Raw genomic sequence first — 18,845 nt, 5'->3', positions numbered from 1 at the left:
TCTTCCTCTTTGGAGTTGAAATACTTAAAAGCAGTAACAAGGGAGTCATGGATAAATGCTTTGTAAACAGAGATGTGGGAAGTTTCTCTTTCAACCAAAAGTATTATTGTAATATTAATTATTTTTATTAAATTTTGAAAAGTTTAAAAGTACATGTATTAGTGTGTTTTTTTAAGGCCAAGAAGATTTATTTTTCATAATAACAGAAACCACTATCAAATTTACAGGACCATAGCACTACTTCCTATAGGGTGGTGCTAATACCTCACAGTAATAGTAAACAATCACTATTTGTTCTTAATTTAAAGTGATACAGAAGTAATCCTTGATAGCTTTAAATACTAATAAAGTGAATGGTCTTGTTTTATAATATGCATCATAAAAAATACTTTAATGGAAACCAATAAAGATATTTGAATAATAATCTCTTTTCTTCCTTAGGGAACACAGTGGTCTTTCTCCTCAAGATGACACTAATTCTGGAATGTCAATTTCCCGAGTAAACCCTTCTGTCAATCCTAGTATCTCTCCAGCTCACAGTGTGGCCCGTTCATCCGCATTGCCACCATCCAACAGCAGCAACATGGTCTCCACCAGAGTAAACCGCCAACAGAGCTCAGACCTTCATAGCAGCAGTCATAGTAATTCTAGCAACAGCCAGGGGAGTTTTGGGTGCTCACCTGGAAATCAGATTGTAGCCAGTGTTGCCTTAAACCAGGGACAGGCCAGTTCGCAGAGCACTAATCCCTCTGTAAACCTCAATAATTCTATGGAAGGTACAGGAATGTCTCTCGCACAGTTCATGTCTCCAAGGAGACAAGTTAGTTCTGGATTGGCAACAAGGCCCAGGATGCCAAGCAATTCATTTCCTCCTAATATTCCAACATTAAGCTCGCCTGTTGGCATAACAAGTACTGCCTATAATAACAGTAACCGATCTTATTCAAACCTCCCACTAACATCTTTACAGAGTATGAATGAAGGACCCAATAACTCTGTTGGCTTCTCTGCCAGTTCTCCAGTCCTCAGACAGATAAGCTCACAGAATTCACCTAGCAGATTAAATATACAGCCCACAAAAGCCGAGTCCAAAGATAACAAAGAGATTGCATCCATTCTAAATGAAATGATTCAGCCTGACAACAGCTCTAGTGATGGCAAACCTCTGGATTCTGGGCTTCTGCATAATAATGACAGACTGTCGGATGGAGACAACAAATATGCTCAAACCAGTCACAAACTAGTGCAGCTTTTGACAACAACTGCAGAGCAGCAGTTACGGCACGCTGACATAGACACAAGTTGCAAAGAGGTACTGTCTTGCACTGGCACTTCCAGCTCTGCCTCTGCCAACTCTTCAGGCGGTTCCTGCCCCTCCTCTCACAGCTCGCTGACAGAACGGCACAAAATTCTCCACCGGCTCCTGCAGGAGGGCAGCCCCTCGGATATCACCACCTTGTCTGTGGAGCCTGATAAAAAGGACAGCACATCTACTCCTGTGTCGGTGACCGGACAGGCACAAGGGAACTCCAGTATAAAACTAGAAATGGATGCTTCAAAGAAAAAAGAATCAAAAGACCATCAGCTCCTACGCTACCTTTTAGATAAAGATGAGAAAGATTTAAGATCAACCCCAAACCTTAGCCTGGATGATGTAAAGGTGAAGGTGGAAAAGAAGGAGCAGATGGACCCCTGTAACACAAACCCAACCCCACTGACCAAACCTACCCCCGAGGAGATTAAACTGGAGTCCCAGAACCAGGTGGGCAAGCCTCACTTCCTAGGGGGAGCATTGCTAGTTATTTTTCTTCTTTTATTTTGCTCTAGCCCATAGCCCAGGTTTGGATTCAGGCCATGTTTTAACTATCCATTGGTGGATAGTTATGAAAAGGTTAGTATCAATGGTTTAAAAATCATATGATGCCCTCAAAAGTTCTCTTTGGAATTTTGGAGGGCTACGATATTAATGCATCATTCTAAGAAAGTCGGTATTTCTTTCTATAAAATCAAAGTTCACATCTTTGGAGATTTTACCTTTTCTGCTCTCTTCTTCCAGCCCTACCTGTTGAATCTAACTGTCTGATACTAGAACCCAGACATCTATATTTTAAAGAAGTTCCTCAGAGAACTGTCATTTGTAGCTAGGTTTGTGAACCTCTGATGTAATGACATGGAAGAGAAAGGTAACAAGGGGAACAAGGCTGCCTAAATTGTCTTGATTTGCTATTTAGTTTCTTTTGAAACATTTTCCAAGGCTGCTTTTTCTTATCTGATTCTAACCATACTCAACCCCCATCAGAATAAGGACTTCAGTATTCTGGGTAGGAGGGTATGTAACATAAGTAAATGTAAATAAATCTTTGCACAAATTGTTGTGAATTAGTGACCTCTATTCTTAGGCTGGGGTGGAGGTGGGATAAAAATTAATAGGCAGACCTGGAGATCATCATGCTGTGTGAAATAAACCAGTCAGACAAGTACCATGTGATTTCACTTATATGTGGAATCTAATGAACAAAATAAACAAAATAGAAACAGACTCATAGGTACAGAGAACAAACTGACAGCTGTCAGAGGGGCTGGTGCTGGGGCTGGGGGTGGGTGCTTGGTAAAAAAGGTGAAGGAATTAAGCAAAGAAAAACTCATAGACATAGACAACAGTGTGGTGATTACCAGAGGGAGAAGGGGATAAATGGTGATGGAAGAAGACTTGACTTGGGGTGGTGAACAGACAGTACAAGTGTACAGATTATATATTTTAGAACTGTACACCTGAAACCATGTACTTTTATTAACCAATGTCACACACACACACACACACACACACACACACACACACACAAAAGAATAAAAAAAATTAACAGGCAGCTTCATATATTGAATAATTGCTGTGTACACTGAAGGAATTTAAGAAAGACATAAAGTATGGTCCCTCTACTTTAGGAGTTTACAGAATATTTAGACAGAATATAGATATCCATAAAATAGCTGAAAATATATTGACAAAGGAGTTTATCAATAAGACTTACCATTATGAAACAAGATTCAAAACTAATGTGCATAGGTCCTTTTCTTGAACCAGCTTTATTTTCTGCACTCATCTTTAAAAAAATCTCTCTCTCCCCTCAGACATACTGTACTCTAGACACATGGAAGTCTGTGGCATTCCAGAAATAAGCCACGTCTCTCCTAAGCATCTTCCACCTTGCTCTCCTTTCTATGTCTGCTGAACTCATCTTCACAAACCAGTCCAGACACCTCTCTCTGTAAAACTTTCCTCGGTAGCCCGCATTTCCTTCCCCTGCGCTTCTTAGAGCTCTGGACTGTCCCTGTTTACTATTTGTAACAACACCGGTTTGGTTATTTTTATGTGTGCTCTTTTTTTTTTTTTTTTTGTATTTTTCTGAAGCTGGAAACGGGGAGAGACAGTCAGACAGACTCCCGCATGCGCCCGACCGGGATCCACCCGGCACGCCCACCAGGGGCAACGCTCTGTTGCAACCAGAGCCACTCTAGCGCCAGGGGCAGAGGTCAAGGAGCCATCCCCAGTGCCCGGGCCATCTTTGCTCCAATGGAGCCTCGCTGCAGGAGGGGAAGAGAGAGACAGAGAGGAAGGAGAGGGGGAGGGGTGGAGAAGCAAATGGGCGCTTCTCCTGTGTGCCCTGGCTGGGAATCGAGCCCCGGACTTCTGCCCGCCAGGCCGATGCTCTACTAGTGAGCCAACCGGCCAGGGCTATGTGTGCTCTTTGAGGATAAGGCTGGCTCTCATGTTTCTTAGAACAACTAAGCTAATACCGTGTTTTTAAGCAGAATAACTGCTTTAAATAATGACTATATTAAAACTCCCACTCTATAAAACTAACTTTAAAAGTAACAGCTTTATAAAATAATGCCATTGTGTATAATCCTGGTATATCTGTTTTGGTGTAAAGGTACGCACATTTTTGCTGGGTTTATACCTAAGAGTGCGTGTTCATTGTTAGTAGATTATGCCAGTTTTCCTACTGTGTGAGAATTCCTTCTAGTTGTTCCATGTTTACTAATATTTGGTCTTGTCAATCTTGTAAATTTTAGTCACTCTGGGCCTATGTAATGATGCATCATAGTTTTAATTTTCATTTTCCTGATAAATGTTTATAAGTCATTTGGATTTCTTTTTTTTTCCTATTTTTTATTTTCTTTAGTGAGAGACAAACAGATGGACAGAGAAGCAGGCAGGAGGGAAGGGAGATGAGAACCATCAACTTGTAGTTGCATCTTAGTTGTTCATTGATTGCTTCTCATACGTGCCTTGACATGGGGGCTCCAACTGAGCCAGGGACCTCTTGCTCAAGCCAGCAACCTTGGACTCAAGCTAGTGATCATGAGATCATGTCTATAATCCCACACTCAAGCTGGTGAGCCCATGCTCAAGCCCATGACCTTGGGGTTTTGAACCAGGGTCCTCAGCGTCCCAGGTCGATGCTCTATCCACTGCATCACCACCAGCCAGACTGGATTTCTTTTTTATGAATTGCCTATTCAAATATCTTGCCTATTTTCCCAATGTGTTCTCTTTTTCCTAATGACTTCTAAGAGTTCTTTTGTACTTTAGATAGTCCTTTACTGGTTTTGTACTTGCATAAATCTTCTCTGTGCTGTGGCTTGCCTTTTCTTTCTCTTACTGGTGCTTTTTTGATGAAGTGAAGTTCTTCATTTTAATGTAGTCCAATTTTTCATTTTTATACTTTATGGTTAGTATTTTCTGTACATGTGTAATAGAAGATACGTTTAAAAATGTTCACAATAGCTGTATTTGTATTAGCCTCAAACTGAGAACACCCCCAAATCCATCACAGTAGAAGGGTAAATATATTGTGACATATTCATACAATGGGGTACTATTCAGCAATATAAACAAATTAACTACTGCTACATGCAACAAGATGTCAGAAATGTAATATTAAGGAAAAGAAGCCAGACATTTAAAAAACATATACATATAGTTCTATTTAAACAATCTAGAACTATAAATTTTCATTGAATTAAATAACGAAATACAACCAGGTAGATATTTTATGTTGATGAATTATCTCAAAGTAATTATAGGAAAATAATACTGTGAAATAAAGGCCACTTTTCTTCTATATATAACCTCAGACAGATGTAGGAACTCCCCTTTCTAGCCTAGAAGATTATAAAAGCATTTCCCAAATGTTTAAATTTAAAAATATATATATTAAAGTAAATTTATATTTCATTCCATCATGAAGTAGGTCATTTCAACAAAATTTGAAAAAATATGACAGAAAAAAATACCTTTGAAACTATCATCATAACACAGTACTCTTGACACTTGTTTCAGTCCAGTCTTTTCCAGTGCATAAGCATTATACTAAGATATCTGAGATAAATACTATGTGTATCTTATTTCCTGCAGTATCTTAATATCATAAGCATTCACATTTTCTCCAGTGGAATAGTTAGATCATGTAATTTCAATGAAGCCTCAATCTTTTAAATTATTTCTTTAGTCTTTCATAGTTGCATTTAATTCATAGAGTTTAAAGGAGCAATGTTTTTCTACATTATTTCTGTTGAAAGTGTAGAATATACTTCCTCTGACTCTGGTTTCCATTCTTAGTTTACAGCTGACCTTGACCAGTTTGATCAGTTACTACCCACGCTGGAGAAGGCAGCCCAGTTGCCAGGCTTATGTGAAACAGAGAGGATGGATGGTGCGGTTGCCATCAAATCAGAGATCCTGCCAGCTTCACTTCAGTCCACCACTGCCAGACCCACTTCCAGGCTGAACAGTATGTGTTGGGGACAAATCCTCAGTTGCACTGTTTAATGTTAATGATGATTAGTGCTTTCTCTCTCACTATTATTGCATAGACCTTTTGTTAGTTGAGAGTAAGATAGCTTTTCATTAATGCCGCTGTAAATAATATAACATGAACTTCATTCAACTTGTATATTTTAAATTACAGTATAACCTCTACCTTTTGCTGTTAATGTTAAATTGAGCAGTTGATGTTAAGGAGAGCAATTCTGTGTTCTTGCACAAAATATTCCATAGCAGGACTTTAAGAAATATAATAATTGGGTCAGATTATGCTTTCTAAAGTATCTTGAACACTAGTTCTAAGAGTTGTAAAAAAATAAAGATTTTATGCTAAAATAACCAGGGCAAGTGCTACATGGCGCATACATCATTCCTCATTAAAGTTCACACAAACATAGTAAAGGTTTTAAGAAGTCCCGTGTTAAAGAAACCAGTTTAATTTCTTTCACTCAGCGTTTACCAGACTTTCTTGATTCTGAAATTCCTTTTCTCAGGTAATACATGTTACCCCACAGAATGAGTATTTCCTGGAGCACTGTCTAGAAGACAGCTGTGTTGAAATAATTTACTGTTGCTCCAATCATGTTAGCATTCTCCTAATTAAGAAACACTTCCATAGTATAATGCTTCAAATTCATGAAGATAGGACTGTCAGTTTGTTTGTTGTTCACCTATCGCATTTTGAAGGTGAAAAAGAACCAGTGGTGATCATTCCATTGTGTGACCTTGAAACTGAAAGAAACTAACCAGCTCTCATTCAGAATTTGCCTGGGTTCCTCCCCTGAGTCTTATCCTTCTGATGAGGTCAGATGTGGGATTCATTTATTTCAGTCTTATCGCAGCTCTTAGATGTCATGACATAATTCCCGAAAGCTTACCAGGATTTCCAGGCAGTTGTAAAGAAGAATCTTGAGTCACTTCTGACATTTTTGGAAGCAGTTTTTCAACTGACCAGAACACTGAATGAGAGCGGGAGCTTAGATTCAAGTATCACATTCTCCATTTTATTCACAGTGTCATCCTGTTCATCTCTCATGTTAGCAAGTGAATTTTCTGAGCCTTATTCTCTTTATCTGCAAAATGGTATTAGATGATATAACTTTGAAAGTCTCTTCTAGTTGAAAGAGAGTCTCCAGACTCTGAGATATCAGGCGTAGTTGGGGAAACAATAAGGTATAAGTAAAAGATGATAAAATGAAAGTCTGGATATTGATAGGTTTGATTCTGGTTCCCCTCCCCATCAAATGTTGGAGACTGGAGGCCTTTTCTCAGGAGATGCTGAATGGCCAGAAAGAAGATGTCTGGACATGGGTATATAAGGAGAGGTCCCTAAAGTGCAGAGCTTGTCTTGCCATTTAACCATCCAGCAGTGAAGGGCCACCAGAAGACGCAGCACACTTAGCCCTCCCTGTGAGTGTGTTAGAGCCCTGACTAAACAACCATAGAGAGATCATCGGGACTGTGAGGCAAATGTGCAACTTCGAAGTGAGCAGAAGAAACAAACAGAAAAAGAATATGCAATGGGACCCTACAATGAGTGCAAAAAAAAAACAAAACCTATTAAATATTTTGAAAAGACTTTGTCCATGAATAATATGGGAAGTAAAAAAGGGGGGACAAAGAACAAGAAAGAACTTTTGGAAATTAGATATCCTTTTTTTTTTTTAATTTTAAGAGAAATGTTAGCAGATAAAGGTGACACAAGTTCCCAGTAAAAACAAAAAGACCAAGACAATTAGGGAAGAATAAGTTAAGCTTGACCTAGGAAGGTCAAGAATGATTGCTGAGAATTCCAGAAACGAACAGTCAGGAGAGGAAAAAAATGGTCAAGAAGATACTTTCAAACAAAAAATATAAGAGAATTTTCTAGAACTTAAGGACAACTCTCCAGATTGAAGTGGTTCAACAAGTACCCAATATGCACACATAAAGATTCCAAAAGCTTTCAGAGAGATGTAAATTGCATACAATGAATGAACCATGATTGTCAAAACTTGGAAGCTATCAAGCCACAAAAAGACATGGAGAAACCTTAAACGCATATTGCTGAGTGAAAGATGTCAATCTAAAAAGGTTACATACTTGATGATTCCAACTATGTGATTTTCTGGAAAAGACAAAACTATAGAGGTAGTAAAAAGATCAGTGGTTGCCAGAGGGAAGGAGGAACAGGTGGAGCAGGGATTTTTAGAGCTGTGCTACTGTTCTGTGTGATACTGTTATGGTGAATGAATGGTATTGTTATACATTTGTCAATACATGTCGAATGTACAGTGGACCCTACTGTATACTGTGGGCTTTTAGGTGTATCAATATTAGTTGATCAGTTCTAACAAATGTACCACACTAATGCTAAATGTTAGTAATAAGGGACACAGCTCAATCTAAAAAATGGTCAAAGGATTTTAAAAGACCCTTCATAAAAGAAGATATGAAAATAGCCATAAGCATATGAAAGGATGGTCAGTATCTAATAATTAAGGAAATGTGAATTAAAACTATAATGCAATATTACTACACACCCGTTGAAACACCCAAACTTTAAAAACTGACAGTGCCAAATGATGGCAAAGATATGGAGCAACTTGAACTTTTGCATTGCTAGTGGGAAATTTACTTTTCTTTTTTAAATTAAATTTATTGGGGTAAGTGGTTAATAAGGAGTAGGGGTTGGTGGAGGGGGATCCCTCATGGCAGCCCTCGCAGCTACTTTGGGAGATTCCTTTGAGTCGTTTACTCACTACTTTAATCCCGTGGGCAGATGCCAGAGTCAGCTGCACTAAGAGCAGGGCTGGTGGCAGCTGTTCAATGGTCCTTTAGTTATGCCAGCCATCGCTGGTGGCCTGATCCTGTACCCGCGCCAGTGACCACTGAATTCACAGTTGTTCTGGTGTTCTGAGAAAACTCCCCTTTTTTGGGAAATCTTCTTTTTGTCTTGTTGCACGTTTTTTTTGTTGTTTTGTTTTTTTGCACGTTTTTTAGTTTAAAGTTTCACCATCAGTTTGTTTCCATCTGTCTTATCTTTTAACATATCTTCGCAGTCCTAGTTAGCGGCCATGATAATTCTTTTTACCTTCAGCAATAGATTTATTTTTCACTTTTTGTTTCTTTTATTTCAGTGATATTTCTGGAGGGAGAATAAAATATAAGTGATAGATCTGCCACATTGAGCCATAAAAATTTCTTAGGTCCATTTACATATAAGAAAACTAAGGAAGGTCCAGAGAATAAAAAGAATACACATACACACAGACAAAAACATGTGCAAAGTTACTTAGGTAGTATATGCAAAACCAGGATTTAAATCTAACTCTTCCTGGTTTTCAAATATGCTGTTTATAAGCACACACATACTGCTGCTGCACTGTGACCAAGTGATTTTAAAAATTTGTTAGAAATGTACTACAAAAGCACATCCAGATACATATTGCTTTTTTAGTGTAGACAATTTAGAAGGGTATTTTTGATCAAAATATACATTATGTGCCTCCTTGATCAAAACCTGTGCTATGTCCATTTGACTATCTTTAAATCCCTATCCTTTAAGGATAGATTTGACTTGATAATTTTTTAAAAAGTCAAAACCAAAAGTAGATGTAACAATAAGGAGATGTATTTTTTTTTAATTTAGAAAATTAAATTTAATAGGCTGACATTGATCAATAAGAGTACATAGATTCCAGCTAAACATCTCTATAGCATTTGAACTGTTGATTGCATTGTGTGCCCATCACCCAAAGTCAAATCATTTTTTGTATTTTTTGAAGGATACATAAACAGGTTAGGACAGTCCTAAAGGAAGTTCTAAATGGGTGAAGTGACTTTTAAAATAAAAACCAACTTCTTTTTAGCATGTAACCTATACAAACAAAACTTTTAATTGAATCAAACTTTGATTTGTTTGAATATTTTTTCCCTAGTCACCAAACTTAGCACATGAATCTTATTTTATTTTAAAAATATTTTATCCAACTTGTAGTCTTAACATTTTTCCCATCAAGACTGTTAATATGAGATACTGTGTACTGTTATTAGTCAAATAAATTACCTTATAATATTCAATCTTGATGATAGCCATGTAAATTTTCTTTGACTTTTAAATATTACTAATTTTGTCTAGATTAGATATCTTAAAGGGAATATAGGAATGAGGAATTAATGTGTAGAGAAGAGCAATAGGAGAGCTTTAGATAATCTTCTTTGACCAACATCCTGATTTAAATAATGACAGGAATCAAGTGATTCCTTTCCCATCACCATTTATTATTGTCTGTTTTTGTTTGCTTAATTTTTTAGAATCCTACAGAATTCGAGTTCTCTGTCATTTATCATGAGAGAGGTTTAATTAAAAACTAATTATTTGCATTTAGAAGTGCATATGCTTTTATGAACTCCTACATTTCATTCATGCTAAATATTGAGTATATTTCACATAAAAGTAAGTCTGATATGTTTTGTATAGTTTAGATTATCAATATTCAGCATTAAATACATTTTTGAGGCACCCTAATATCTACTTATTCTCCGTTCATTAGAATAAGGAATTCTTTCTATTTATGTTTTCTTTTAAAACTCCCATTTTTAGTTTTCTTTTATAAGTTATAACTTTGCATAGTTACTAGACTTATCATGGTGAGCTCATTGTAAGGCATATACATGTCAAATAACTATGTTGTGTATCTGAAACTAATATAATATTGAGTGTGAACCATACTTTGATTTTTAAAACTTGTGTTAGTCTTCTCAGGCTGCCATAACAAAATACCACAGACTGAGAGGCTTAAACAACAGAAATTAATCTCCCCACAGTTGAGGAGGCTAGAAGTCCAAAGTTAAGGTGTTGGCAGATTTGCTTTTCTCTGAAGACTCTGTGACTTGTAGATGGCTGCCCTTTGCTGTGTCCTCATGTCATCCCTCTGACTGTGCTGTGTCCTAACATCCTCTTCCTTTAAGAGCACCAGTCACAGAGCCCACCCCAGTGACCCTCTTTTAATCTAATTATCCCTTAATACAGTTGCATGCTGGGGTACTGGGAGTTAACACTTCAACATATGAATTTGGGGGGAATATAGTTCGGCACATAACAATGATTAATATATGTTCATTTTAGCCCTGGCCGGTTGGCTCAGCGGTAGAGCGTCGGCCTGGCGTGCGGGGGACCCGGGTTCGATTCCCGGCCAGGGCACATAGGAGAAGCGCCCATCTGCTTCCCCACCCCTCCCCCTCTCATTCCTCTCTGTCTCTCTCTTCCCCTCCCACAGCGAGGCTCCATTGGAGCAAAGATGGCCCGGGCGTGGGCGTACCGGGTGCATCCCCATCGGGCGCATGCGGGAGTCTGTCTGACTGTCTCTCTCCGTTTCCAGCTTCAGAAAAATACAAAAAAAAATAAAATTATTTTTATTTTCTTTTACGTTTTCTAATGATTGCTTGTAATTTCTAAAATGAACATATATATATATATATATATATATATATATTTATTTATTTATTTATTTATTTATTTTGTATTTTTCTGAAGCTGGAAACGGAGAGAGACAGTCAGACAGACTCCCGCATGCGCCCGACCCGACGGGGAATTACTTTTATTTTCTTTTACGTTTTCTAATGATTGCTTGTAATTTCTAAAATGAACAGATATATATATATATATATATATATATATATATATATATATATATATATATATATTTTTTTTTTTTTTTTTTTTTTTTTTTTTTTCTGAAGCTGGAAACGGGGAGAGACAGTCAGACAGACTCCCGCATGCGCCCCACGGGGATGCACCCGGCACGCCCACCAGGGGGCGACGCTCTGCCCCTCCAGGGTGTCGCTCTGTGGCGACCAGAGCCACTCTAGCGCCTGGGGCAGAGGCCAAGGAGCCATCCCCAGCGCCTGGGCCATCTTTGCTCCAATGGAGCCTCGCTGCGGGAGGGGAAGAGAGAGACAGAGAGGAATGAGAGAGGGAGGGGTGGGGAAGCAGATGGGCGCTTCTCCTATGTGCCCTGGCCGGGAATCGAACCCGGGTCCCCCGCACGCCAGGCCGATGCTCTACCGCTGAGCCAACCGGCCAGGGCCTAATAAAAGTAATTCTTAATCTTACTACCTAAAATCTACCAAGGATAAGTAGCCTACCAGAATTTTTGTTGTTGTTAAAATATGAAATATTTTGTAAAAATAGAATTATTCTGAACATGTCTTGGGTTATGCTTTTATATTTTTCTTTTAACAGCACATTATAAATATACATGAGCATGTGTATGTGTACTATAATTTATTAGTCCCTAAATTTCTAGAATTTGGGTTATGTATAGTTTTTTCCTAGTGTAAGTAGTATAGAAATAAAGCTTTCAGAAAAAAAAACCTCCACACAAAACCTTTTTAAAATGTATATACTGTTTTCTTCCATTACAAAACATAATTCAACTTTTTTCATTTGTCATTATAAGCATCAGTTATTCTACTGTTATATTTTGATTAACAACTATAGAGCTTTGTCCATTTAGTGAATGACCCTAGACTATTATGCCCTTTAGTTTCTGTTCCTGCCTTTTATACAGTATATTTTATCTTTTGCTTACAGTTCTCACATCATGATAATAACACTTGTAACAAATTCTGATGTATTATAGACTGAAAAATCAGTACATTAAATTGTTATAATTTTTTTTTTAGTGAGAAGAGGGGAGGCAGAGACAGACTCCCGCATGCGCCCTGACTAGGATCTATCTGGCAAGCCCAGGGGGTGATGCTCTGCCCATCTGGGTCCATGCTCAGTTGCTCAGCAACTGAGCCCTTTTTTTTTTTTTTTTTTTGCACCTGAGGTGGAGGCTAAGGAACCATTCTCAGCACCCAGGCCAACTCACTTGAGACAGTTCAGCCATGGCTGCGGGAGGAGAAGAGAAAGAGAGAGAGAGAAAGAGAAGGGGAGGAAGAAAAGTGGAGATGCAGATGGTCACTTTTCCTCTGTGCCCTGATCAGGAATCGAACCTGGGACATCCACATGCCAGGCTGACACTGTACACTGAGCCAACAGGCCAGGACCTATCTTTTAAATTTTTCCTAACAAAATCTAGAGTGATTCTCCTATGGTAACATCAATTTACATTTAACATCAGATTTTCTTTGATTCACAGACTTTTTCTCACTTTGTCATTTACTTGTTATGTGGCCACATTCTATATTGTTTCTGAATAAGTAATCTTTGTATCATTGAGGTAATATTTTATCATTGAAATTGAAATCTCACTCTACTATACTATGTATTACTTCATAAAAATTGTCATTTTATCTTTCATTGTGACACTGACACTGATTTCTTACCTTTGCTTCTTTAATCAGGATTACCTGAGCTGGAATTGGAAGCAATTGATAACCAGTTTGGACAACCAGGAACAGGTGATCAGATTCCATGGGCGAATAATACAGTGACAACTGTGAATCAGAATAAACCAGAGGAGTGAGTAATACATTTTGTATCTTTAAAGTATCAGATACCAACTTTACAACAAAAGAACTGGTTTTCCCAAACTGGCTTCCAGTCTACATTGATTGGCATTTTGTAAGATGTTAACAGAAATGAATGATAATAAAAAAAAAGGGGTGGGGGAGGATGGAATTAAACAGATTTATTTACTCCATAACTGGAAGACTAGTGTGCATTGTAATTACTAAGAGATTGATGCACTGTGCAGCTGTTGGTTTATTTTTTTATCTCTTCCTTTGCTTTTATTGATTACCATAAAGTTTCTGGGACCACCTGGCCTGTGGTGGCACAGTGGATAAAGCATTGACCTGGAACACTGAGGTCACCCGTTTGAAGCCCTGGGCTTGCCTGGTCAAGGCACATGTGGGAGTTGCCTGCTCTTCCCTCCTCCTCTCTCTCTAAAAATGAATAAATAAAATTTTTTTTTAAAGTTTCTGGGACCTATGGATGAATTGGCCTCAGTACAACAATTACATTGCTCTTGAGCTTTTAGTTAGGTAATTATTTTGTCCAGCTTTTCTCTTTGTTTGGAGCAAGAGGGTGTGGGGAGGGAAGGTACTGTCTGTATCTACTTGGTGTCCCATCTTGATTAGAATTTAATTTCTGCCTGACCTGTGGTGGCGCAGTGAATCAAGCGTCAACCTGGAACGCTGAGGTTGCCGGTTCAAAACCCTGGGCTTGCCTGGACAAGGCACATATGGGAGTTGATGCTTCCTGCTCCTCTCCCCTTCTTTCTCTCTCCTCTAAAATGAATTAAAAAAAATAAAAATTAATAAAAATTTAAAAAAAAAGAATTTAATTTCTAATCAACACAGGTAGTTCTATTCCATAGCAGAGAGTACATCTCAGACACAGCGTGGTTGAGCATGGTTTAAAGCCTTAACTGCAAGCATATTAAGTGTGTTCCCATTTATCGTCCCCAGAGAAGAATCTCTGTAATTGTATTATTGTATCAGTATTATTCTCTATATATTTCTAAGTTTTATGCATCATTTGGTATTAGTTGCAATTAGATAACATATTTCCTAAATATAATTAACAATTTGTTTAAAAGTTCTTTTCCCTTTTTTAACTATGTTTAGTTAATATTTTGGCTCTTCTGTAAGCTAACATGAAGCATATGGAGACAAATTTGAGTGATTGACAAAATAATGAAAAATATGTTCATAAATTTCTGTGCATTAAGTGCATCAGAAAATTTTCTAGAACTAGATTGGCATATATATGTATGGTATGTGTATTTGCATTCTTAAGGTTGAATAATTATTTGCTCTATGGTTTTAAACTTTATCTTTTAATTTTGCAGCCAGTGTATTAGTTCACAATTAGATGAGCTTCTCTGTCCACCGACAACAGTAGAAGGAAGAAATGATGAGAAGGCTCTTCTTGAACAGCTGGTGTCCTTTCTCAGCGGCAAAGACGAAACCGAGTTGGCTGAATTAGACAGAGCTCTGGGAATTGACAAACTTGTTCAGGTATTTATGAAAGTTGGCATTATTTACACCAGTGTTTTTCAACCACTTACACGTGGACCACTGCTGGCCCACCAGAAATTTTGTACTGGTTCATGAAAATACATCATTGGGTGGTTATTAATTAACTTTTGCAGACCGGCACAGTCTGAAAAAATAAAATCAATTTAGTGAATCATGACTAGCATTCTTTAAATGGAGCAGAATAGTGTGAAAAACAAAGTATAAGGATGCATAGCCCATGAAAAGGGGAAGTTATATTTCATGACACTCTTTCAGTTACACATACACAACCCTACACACAACAGGTCACAATTTAAATTATATTTCTTACAATGAGTAATAGTCAAAAAGTTTGAAAGCCATAACTCTAGAACATTCTATTAGATGAACTATGAATTCTTTTTCAAATAAGATAAAAACATGAATTCTATATTTGACATAGAAAAATGCCTGACTGATCCTTTCGTTAGTAATGTACTTCTGTAGTCACCTAGTAAATATAGTTTGTTGATTTATAGGCTTTGCAATGAAGTTCTTTTTAAAGCTTTTTGCTTTATTTCATTGATTTGAGGTCTTTATTTTAACCATGTTTTCATGTTTTTACTGAGATTTTTAAACATCTCAGTTCATCTATTCTGCATTTCAGAAGTAACTTTTAGAGGTGATTTCTTTAAGTAATAAACCTCCAGAGAGCTTCATGAATTCAGCATGAATATATGCATTATGATGAAACTTTCTAGAGATGCTCTCAGACCCAAAGTTATATAGGGAAGCATGTCCTTCATTGGCAAAAACATATTTATAAAATATTTTGGCTTATTTTCTAACAGGGAGGTGGATTAGATGTATTATCCGAGAGATTTCCACCACAACAAGCAACACCACCTTTGATGATGGAAGAAAGACCCAACCTTTATTCTCAGCCTTATTCTTCTCCTTCGCCTACTGCCAATCTCCCTAGCCCTTTCCAAGGCATGGTCAGGCAAAAACCTTCACTGGGGACTATGCCTGTTCAAGTCACACCTCCTCGAGGTGCTTTTGCATCTGGTATGGGCATGCAGCCCAGGCAGACTCTAAACAGACCTCCAGCTGCACCCAACCAACTTCGACTTCAGCTTCAACAGCGATTGCAGGGGCAACAGCAGGTGAGTACTCTTGTTTAGCAGGTGATCCTTTTAAAGGTATGTGCTCTCTCTGCAACAAAACAGCCCAATTGCTACAATAAAGGTGTCAAGTCCACTCTCAGAACTTGCATGAAAGACTCAAACACCATCCTTGGTCTGCTAGGGTGAGAAAAGGAAACACACTCATTCAATTAAAGATGCTGGCTCATAGCAAAATACTTTGAGACTACAATTTAAAAGCAATTTAGTCTTGATTTTTGAGATTAAAAAATATTTAAGATGAACATCATACAATTATTAAACCAGTGAAGAGAAATATAACTTAATTTAGAGAGTGTCGAGAGATACTGTTTATGGTTTTTGAAACAGAAAATGAACTGTATGTTGTTTGAAGTTGGAATCATTGGAGCCTAGTGATATTAGGAGAATGGAGGAAAGGATAGTTTGGGGGTGTTGGGTTTTGTGGATGAATTGAATCTCTCTCATGACAGGTAATGAGTAGGTGAGTAGGTACAGTGGCATAATATTAAGATTATATAAGCGACAAGTATAGAGATAATCAGGAGCCAAAAAATCAGAGGGTTAAAAGTTTTGTCTTGCCTGACCAGGCAGTGGCACAGTGGATAGAGCGTCAGACTAGGATGTGGAGGACCCAGGTTCGAGACCCCAAGGTCGCCAGCTTGAGCGCGGGCTTATCTGGTTTGAGCAAAAGCTCACCAGCTTGGACCCAAGGTCGCTGGCTCCAGCAAGGGGTTACTCGGTCTGCTGAAGGCCCATGGTCTAGGTACATATGAAAAAGCAATCAATGAACAACTAAGGTGTCGCAACAAAAAACTAATGATTGATGCTTCTCATCTCTCTCTGTTCCTGTCTGTCTGTCCCTGTCTATCCTTCTCTCTGACTCTCTCTCTTGTCTCTGTAAAAGAAAAATAACACGTTTTGTCTCTGAGAAGTGGGACCAGGTCTGTAGATTTTTGTTTCTTTTTATTAAGTCTAGCATATTTTTAAAAATCATATGTGGGCCTGACCACTCGGTGGCACAGTGGATAGAGTGTCAGACTGGGATGCAGAAGATCTAGATTCGAGACCCCGAGGTCACCAGCTTGAGTGTGGGTTCATCTGGTTTGAGCTAAAGCTCACTAGCTTGGACCCAAGGTCGCTGGCTTGAGCAAGGGGTTACTTGGTCTGCTGAAGGCCCGCGGTCAAGACACATAAATGAGAAAGCAATCAATGAACAACTAAGGTGTCACAATGAAAAACTAATGATTGATGCTTCTCATCTATCTCCGTTCCTGTCTGTCCCTATCTATCCCTCTCTCTGACTCTCTCTTTGTCTCTATCAAAAAAAATAAATAAATCATATGTGGATATTGCTTCAGGGTTTTTTTTTTAAGTATTTAAAGAAATTTCCTGGAACTTGACTGATTTGGGAAGGAAGAAAAAGGAGATAAATTAGAAAAGCGGTATGGTACAATGGTGGTAAGAGTAAGCTCTCATTTCAATCATAGTGCTAACTTAGGAGGTTTGACAGTCAGATTATTGCCCCTTTAAAGCCTCTGGTTCTTCATTTATAAAAAGAGTCTAATAACGAATTTTTTTTACCTTGTAGGTGCTTGTGTGGATTAAATGAGATAATGCATGTAAACCACTTAGCACAGTACCTGCCATGTATTCTTTCTTAGTAAATACTAGCTATTACTATAAAATGATATTCAATAAATATAATAAATATATAACATAATTATATTTCACTCAGAAAGATGATGAAAGGGAGAAAGAGAAAGGGAGAGATGAAATAGGAAAAAATTTAATGGTAGAATAACAAAAAAGGAATAACCTTGTAAGTACTGTGGTGGAGTAAAGAACTCAAGAATTAAAGGAAGAGAAGGAAGAGAGAAACAAGGAAAGGGGGTAGCAATATGTTCTAAGGATAAGTTAAACTACCTCTTGTCACAACTTGTCATTCATTGTAAGGTAGAGAGCTTAAGAAGAGGAAATGCTTAATAGTTCCCCTGTATTAATTTTTCATAAAAGATATTTAAGGGGACTATGTTAGGTATTATGAGGAAAATAAAGACAAAATGATACAGGCAACTTTCAGGACTTACAGTCAAGTCAGCTTGGTGTATTTAACACATAAATACCCATAAAGGTGAAGACTAGTACAACAGCGAGTGATTAAGTACTAAACCAGAAGAGGAGAAGAAAGTGTAAACATGCTGATTTCCTCATCTTACAGGGTGGAGTTCAGTAATTGGTCTCTTAAGTTAAAGCTTCAGTGAGCAAGGCCAGCTCAACAATCTAGGTCAGGTTTGTGAATAGATGAAATGATAATTCATACTTAGTTCAGAAAAAAATTGCTTTTATTTGATTTGCCTAAAGCAGCTGATGAACAGAGTAGCCCTGGACTGACTTAGAGTGCTCATGGAGTGCCCCTTGAGACATGGAATTTGAGATAATTAGCTAAATGAAATCCTATTTTGTCATCAGAAGAGGAGAGTAAATGATGGTGTGTTGGCGATAACAGTACCTGATAAAATCCAGAAATTAAGTTTAAATTATTTAAAGTGATACAAGTAAATCCAAAGTCAGGTTCAAATTGGTGAACTAAAGTAAAACATCTAGGCCTGACCTGTGGTGGCGCAGTAGATAAAGTGTCGACCTGGAAATGCTAAGGTCACCAGTTTGAAACCCTGGGCTTGCCTGGTCAAGGCACATATGGGAGTTGGTGCTTCCAGCTCCTCCCCCCCTTCTCTCTCTCTGTCTCTCCTCTCTCTCTCTGTCTCTCCCTCTCCTCTCTAAAATGAATAAATAAATAAAAAAGTAAAACATCTACCCTTTCTTCTACCTTATTTTCATTTAAACCAGTGGTCCCCAACCTTTTTTGGGCCATGGACCGGTTTAATGTCAGAAAATATTTTCACGGACCGGCCTTTAGG

The 18,845-nt window shown here is 38.0% G+C and overlaps 1 protein-coding gene across 8 annotated transcripts in view; it reads left to right on the top strand.

The window, feature by feature from the left end:
* NCOA1 (nuclear receptor coactivator 1) overlaps positions 1-18,845 on the top strand; it is a 199,887-nt gene that overhangs the window by 146,587 nt on the left and 34,455 nt on the right. For all 8 annotated transcript variants that reach the window (XM_066266533.1, XM_066266534.1, XM_066266538.1 and 5 more), the window contains 5 exons: positions 442-1,762; positions 5,624-5,795; positions 13,163-13,280; positions 14,614-14,782; positions 15,613-15,927. In XM_066266533.1, the coding sequence (XP_066122630.1) occupies positions 442-1,762; positions 5,624-5,795; positions 13,163-13,280; positions 14,614-14,782; positions 15,613-15,927 (2,095 nt within the window). The remainder of the gene's footprint in view (positions 1-441; positions 1,763-5,623; positions 5,796-13,162; positions 13,281-14,613; positions 14,783-15,612; positions 15,928-18,845) is intronic.

This window comes from Saccopteryx bilineata, chromosome 3, assembly GCF_036850765.1.
Source record: "Saccopteryx bilineata isolate mSacBil1 chromosome 3, mSacBil1_pri_phased_curated, whole genome shotgun sequence".
NCBI classification, from domain to species: domain Eukaryota; kingdom Metazoa; phylum Chordata; class Mammalia; order Chiroptera; family Emballonuridae; genus Saccopteryx; species Saccopteryx bilineata.
This window is presented reverse-complemented; position numbering and strand designations above follow the sequence as displayed.